The sequence below is a fragment of the Malania oleifera genome, chromosome 8, assembly GCF_029873635.1.
Source record: "Malania oleifera isolate guangnan ecotype guangnan chromosome 8, ASM2987363v1, whole genome shotgun sequence".
NCBI classification, from domain to species: Eukaryota; Viridiplantae; Streptophyta; class Magnoliopsida; order Santalales; family Ximeniaceae; genus Malania; species Malania oleifera.
Window position 1 is genome coordinate 82,915,642 of NC_080424.1, and position 6,853 is coordinate 82,922,494.

At 39.7% G+C, this 6,853-nt stretch overlaps 1 protein-coding gene across 1 annotated transcript; it reads left to right on the forward strand.

Annotated features, from left to right (window-relative positions):
* The first annotated feature begins 3,588 nt into the window (after window positions 1–3,588).
* LOC131161785 (uncharacterized protein At4g06744-like) lies at window positions 3,589–5,186 on the forward strand. The gene has a single exon (XM_058117749.1). The coding sequence runs from the start codon at window positions 3,689–3,691 to the stop codon at window positions 4,946–4,948; it is 1,260 nt and encodes a 419-aa protein (XP_057973732.1). The 5' UTR covers window positions 3,589–3,688; the 3' UTR covers window positions 4,949–5,186.
* The last annotated feature ends 1,667 nt before the right edge of the window (window positions 5,187–6,853 follow it).

The following is a 6,853-nucleotide window of genomic DNA, read 5'->3' on the forward strand; positions in this document are numbered from 1 at the left end:
AATATGTAAAAATAGACTGCAAAAATGAAATCTACGCAAAAAATTGGGTAAGGAGAACCTGGTGTGAAAAGTCAACCCCATAAAAGTCAACATTCAAATCAACGATCAACGATCTAGTCAATGGTCAACGATCGGGGGTCAACGGTCAACAATGCTGTCGTCGTGTGCTGCCGTGGCAAGCTAACATGGCGTGGTAGGTTGACGTGGCAAGCTGATGTGGCATGATGACGTTAGGTAGGTCCGACGTGGAAGGATGAAACAGGAGCATGGAGTGCGTCTAGGTAGCAGATGATTTGCGCATAAGGCGCGTGAGGCGCATGGACTCGAAAGCGGAACACGGCGACGACGCATGTGGGTGTGTGGCGAGCTCCGATGACATCCTAGTTTCCACTGATGAGTAGATCAGCGAACGATGATCTTGATGGTATCTGTAGAAGCTTGATCGGAGTGATGAGCATGGCGGTGACAGAGGCTACAGAGGTTTGTGGTGTGGCTCCTTGACGGCGACGGAAGCGTGATGGGGAAGGGGCAACACCAAGAAAACAAGACTGCTAAGATGTAAATCGGAGTGTAGTACTGAACAAGTATTATTGTATTTCTTGTATCTAATTGTATACATGGGTGCCTATTTATATAGGAAGCACGAAATTAATAAGAGTGTAGTACAAGTAATAAGAGTGTAGTTCAAGTAAATAACAATTGAGCTTCAGTCGAAAGCTTAATACACATTAACACGTGGCATATTGTCTTGGTTGGAGTTCTGCTGTGCTAATCAATCAGTACGGCTCTGAAGGGCAGCTTTTTCTGTTTTGTTATTGTAACTAGAAAACCCATGTATCGTATTGTTTTATTTTTTTGGCTTTTTTTTATGAGATTTGATCTTGTGATGCAGTGATGATGAGATGAACATAAGTTGTATCTAAGCTGCTAGCTTGAGTGTCTCAGCTTTATTAAATATAATTCAGTGTTTACAAAAATAAAATAAGAAGAATAAAAATTTAAAATTAAAAAAAAAAAATATATATATATATATATATATATATATATATATATATATATATATATCTTTATTGGTACAGATTTTGTGAATTTGCCCACTCATTAACTTAACTGTTCTGCATGCCATCTCTCTCTCTCATTTGGCTTCACGTGAATGTGTTGGCAAGATTTCACGTGCACCTGCAGACTCAAAATCTAATATTGTGGAAGAAACTTATCACTAAAATATCCATACAGACTTTCAAACAGTACAATTCCATGCAATCCCCTCTTCGCCGAGATATTTTTTTCTTGCAATACTGAAAATCATGAATTTTAGGTTAGATATTTAAATTTATATGGATTTAGATAAAATATAATATAATTTTATATTAAATTTTATCAAATTCATACAAATTTAAATCTAAAATCTCTATTAAATACAAAGTTAGTATTTTTTACCCAACAGGGACGAGAAATTTTGAAAATTTTGCATAACTTGCAGAACTTGTCCTTGACCCATATCTACGCCTTATTCTACATATTATGCTCGATAAATAATGAGTTCGATTAAACTCAATAATTTCTTGAGATTAAATTCAAGTTTTGCGAGTTTGAGAAGTTGAAATCATAAAAATATGCACTATTTTGCTTTTTTAATATTACTTGATAGGCCTTTCAAAAACCCTCAATCATATAAATTCATTATTCTTATTATGAGTTTTTGTAACTGGCTTGCTTTTTTCTTCCCTGAGCAAGGTATTTCAACCACGCAAAAAAAAAAAAAAAATCAAATCTATTACTTTAAATTTACTTGATGACGTACGCCTGCCGACTTTCTTCCCCAACCTTCCTACGGGTACACCTACCACATGTGGATTTTGGGTAGCTTTGGACCAAATGCATTCATTTTTTATTTTTTTTTGGATAACGAACCGGATTTTTACGTATCAGTTTTACGGTTCACGAGACTAATTATGCGTCCTTTGAAGTTGATCTCACAACTCTAAAGAGAAGGTAAATTTAGGAGTCCAGGAGCAGAAACAAAACCAAAAAGATTTAAACACTTAATCTCGTGAAAGACACTCTCGCAGCCTGCACTGCCACACATAAACCATACCTCGGAGTTGGACCAAATGCATTCTAGCCTGGCCCCGGAAGCTGCAACCCAAATTAAATTTCATAACTATAGCCGTACCAATAGCAGATGAGATTTATTTATGACCCCACCCGGCCTTCTAACACGGGACGCCCGGCTTCAATCTTCGCCATACACACACGCACCACCTGCCATACACTCACACGCCTCTCTCTCTCTCTCTCTCTCTCTCTCTCTCTCTTGAAAACAACAGAAGCAGATGATATTCATTTTATGGTATGGCTTCAATCTTTTCCACACACACACGCTCCACTTGCCATACACTCACACGCCACTCTCTCTCTCTTGAAAGCAACAGAAGCAGATGATATTCATTTTATGGTATTTGACCACTGACGAGCATGTTTGGGAAACGTTGGGCGTCTCTTTGCTCTTTTTTTTTTTTTTTTGTTCTTTTTTTTATCTTTGATTGGGTGCAATCTAGATTCATTCTAGTCATTACAAAAATCAAAATTTCAAACTTTAAAGAAGCTGTTATGTATCATTAATGTTACTGTTTAAAGATGTCTCCTTATTCAAATACTTGAACAAAAAGTCATATATAACATTTGTACTTTGGATATGTCAATACAATACTTATATTTTCCATAGTAGTAGTACTTGCTTATGCTCATTTTTGTAAGGATTCAATCATTAATGTCAACTAATCAATTTTCTATTTTTTATTTTTAAACATTAAATTTATATTAAAGTGGACACCTCTAGATAAAATAAATCATGACATGTAACACATTCTAACTCATTTCATTTCAATTCCTACTTGCCGATATTTGGGGTCGAGTATACCTAATTTTCGAAGCCCACACAAAAATCCTGCAATAGACTTTGGCTAACTTTGATCATCCCCTCAAATATGCATGACCCATTTCACTTGCATGACTAGTCCATAATAGAATTTAACCCCTTAATTGGTCCAATACACAACCAGGATCTATTAGGAAAAAACACATAGTTTTTTTCACGGCTTGGTCCAATCCACAGTTATAAGAAAGAGAAATATTTTTCAATCAAAATATTTAATTCACCATCACCTTCATAAATATATATCATCTGTAGGATTCTTAGAATCAAAACCTAAAATATCCATACTTTAATATTTTGTTCACGGTTAAAAGTTCAGGATATGTACCCTGACTGTATATGGGTGACATTTTACAGTGGGTGATTTTTAAACTCTTTAGTATAAAATTCATTATGTAAAAGTCACTTGCCTAAGCTAATAATATTTTCTCAAATTGTTGAAGTACCCTCCAGAACATTCTGATATTCATATTTCCATTGGAAAATGCCAATAATGAGCTTTCTATGGCCACGCACTAGCCTGGTTGGGAAAAGGAAAAGCAGTTGCGCAGATATAACTTCCTCAACTGTACAATTATGGAATCCATCTGCATTCAGCAATATCAATCGTTTCACTTTTACCACATTCAATACTCACTATACTCCCAATCGCCAACCCCTTTATTAAGATCTTCTACGAGACGATCGGCGCACAACTTCAACCCATTGATCAGTAGCGACAGAATACGAAATAATATCTTCCTCATCACCATGTCTACATCCCCTCAATTCCTATTTCTCCTTGTCACCACCTTCTTTCTCCAGTATTCCTCCCACGTCGATGCAACCGAAAACAATACCATAGACTGCGCCTGCACTGCGCCGCCGCCTCCTCCGCCTGCGCCGGGATGCCTCAGCGAGAGTGAAGCGGTTCTGGAAGGAACCCGAACACTTTTGAAAAACATTTCCTACGACCCAAACAACTACACCAAATCATGGGTAGGCGACAACTACTGCAACTTCAAGGGCTACTACTGCGACATCGTCCCCGACCGACGAATCACCGGACTCGCCGGCATCGACTTCAACGGCGCATCTTTTGGCGGCGTTAACACACTAGATGTCGGCCCTTACATTCAAAATTTACCAGACATTGCCATCTTCCACGCCAACTCAAACAACCTAAGCGGCACAATCCCTTTAACCATCTCCAGGCTACGGTACCTCTACGAGCTCGACGTGAGCAACAACAGGTTCACCGGCGGGTTCCCGGCTGCGATCCTCAGCGCCACCAAACTGACCTTCCTCGACCTCCGGTACAACTCCTTTTCCGGCACAATCCCACCGCAGCTTTTCAACCTAAACCTCGACGTGCTCTTCCTCAACAACAACAAGTTCGGCGGCGGAATCCCCGACACCCTCGGCAACACATCGGCGGTTTACGTCACCTTCGCCAACAACGGGTTTACTGGACAAATCCCGGGCAGCATCGGGCTTGCCCGGAACCTGCGGGAAGTGCTGTTCCTGAACAACCAGCTGAGCGGGTGCCTGCCCTACGAGGTTGGGTTGTTGGGGAAGGCGACGGTATTCGACGTCGAGTCGAACCAGCTGACCGGTCCGATACCCCACTCGTTCGGGTGTTTGGCTGAGATGGGGCAGCTGAACCTGGCGGGGAACCAGTTCTACGGGACGGTGCCGGAGTCGGTGTGCATGCTGGGCAAGCTTTACAAGTTAAGTTTGTCAAATAATTATTTCACGCAGGTGGGACGGCACTGTAGGAGACTGATAGCGGAGAAGGTAATGGACGTGAGGATGAACTGCATTTTGGATCTGCCGGAGCAGAGATCAAAGGCTGAGTGTGCGGCTTTCTTCTCCAAGCGGAGGTACTGCCCGCTCGAGCAGACGTTTACTATTGTTCCTTGTACGTTACCTCCACCTCTGAGGAATGGGTCGTCGGCTGTGCTTGCGGGGAAGAGGGCTGTGGCGCCATCGCCGATTACCTATGCTGCCCTTGAAAGGAACCACCGATGAAGCGCTAGCTCGACGATGGCCGTATAGTTGAGTTATTATTGTAATTTAATGATGCAGATCGTGCCAGTCTTAAGAGTCTGCACGCTGTGATTCTGTTGGAAGGGTGCTCTATCCTTCAAACTTATTTCATTAGAATAATGGTTGGCTTTTATTTTATTTCGTACGAGCTGAACTAGTGGCATAGATTCGACGATGTCTTGAACAGGCCAAAAATTAATAAATTAGCTTCTTTTTGAAAGGTGAATTATAAAAGAATTTATTAGAAAGGAAAGAATGCACGACATCAGAATGAAACGGAAAATTCGAAAAGGCACAAGAGACTCAATTCTTCTATATACACAATACGTAAAGGCAGCAATACGAGAATAATTTAGACCCCCTTGCAAGTCAAATAAAATGAACTTACAATAGCAGCAGCATTTGCAAGCAATAAATGTCGTAAATATTGATCCTTCATTGAGATCATTTGTGGAGCAAGAAATGCTTGCATGCCACAAGGTTACTATGTTCCCTCCACTGATACTGTACTGCATAAGCGGTTACTATGTTCCCTCCACTAACATTGAACTGCAAAAGTAGTTTCAAAAGGCTAAAGATGACAATATCACTTGAAAATTTGCCTGACAGGGAGGTGGGTCGTCCCTTTTAATTCGCTATAGTAAGAGTAAACTCCACATTACCACAGAGAAGACCAAGTAGGATCCTTAACTCCATTGTTATGATCCATCCAGATTTTCCAAATCAGTGATGTGGGAAGAGCATAATTCCTTTGTGACTTCTTCCTTTGGGCTCTAGATCGCCACGAAAACAAAAGCCACTGCAACTTCTAATTAAGGTGTAGATCATTAGAATGACGTGTATGCAGTTCACGTATAGCAAGATACCAAAGAGAATGTGTAAAGGTAGATGATTCTGTGTAGGTGTTTCTTCTACATTGAGACACAAGGGGCAGTTATCCACCAATGACCAACATCTTTTTAGATATCTTGTGTGGGAACTTTCAAAAGAGTGCCCAAACATAATATGAAATTGTCCTTGCAAGGAACTAAATGGGAGCGAATTATTTTATGAGGGAAATACCTCATTTTCTTGCCTTATTCACAAGGTGATTGTACTAAGTATTTCTCCACGAGAAAACCTCACTTTCTACAAATGAAAGTTAAACCCCCAGTAGGATGGATAAAATATAATTATGATGGAAGCTACAGGGGCAATTCGGGTACTTCAGGAGGTGGAAGAATCATTCGAAATTGTCATGACATGGTGAAAGCGGCTTTTTCAAGTTATTTTGGCAATTGTACGAACAATAGTACAGAATTAAAAGCAATCCTGAAAGGAATTTGTTTATTCAAACGACTTCATTATTTTAATGTGATTATTGAAAGTGACTCAGGAATTGTTGTTGATTAGTTTCAGAAAGGTAGATGTATCTTGTTGTATCTTTGGAATTTTTGGGAGGACCTCATGGCGAAACTAGAAGGAGTGAACTTTATGGTGATCCATCAATATAGGGAAGACAATAGTGCGACTGATTTTCTCGCTAGAGAAGGAGAAATACGAAACAATGTCATTTACGAAAAACAACATCTTTTACCACGTTCTCTGAAAGGTATCCTTTGGATGAATATGTTGGGTCTCACTTCCCTTCGTCATTAGTTCATCCTCTTGATTTTTGTTTGGTTGCTTTAAATTTTTTGATTTTAGTTTATTTTATTATGTTTGTTTTTTGCAAGGTCTATTTAGATTTGTTTCCTATTTAGATTTGTTTCCTATTTAGCTTTGTTTGGATTTGTAGTCCTATTTTGGTTGGTTGGTGTTATTTTTGGGAGGCCTTTAATCTCTATTTTATCTGTAATCTCTCATTGCTTGTCTTGTAACCTCGGTATTCCTCCGCCAAAAGTGAAG

Excerpts from the sequence above, each read along its gene's own strand:
- LOC131161785 (XM_058117749.1), top strand. The coding sequence starts at position 3,689 with ATGTCTACATCCCCTCAATTCCTATTTCTCCTTGTCACCACCTTCTTT.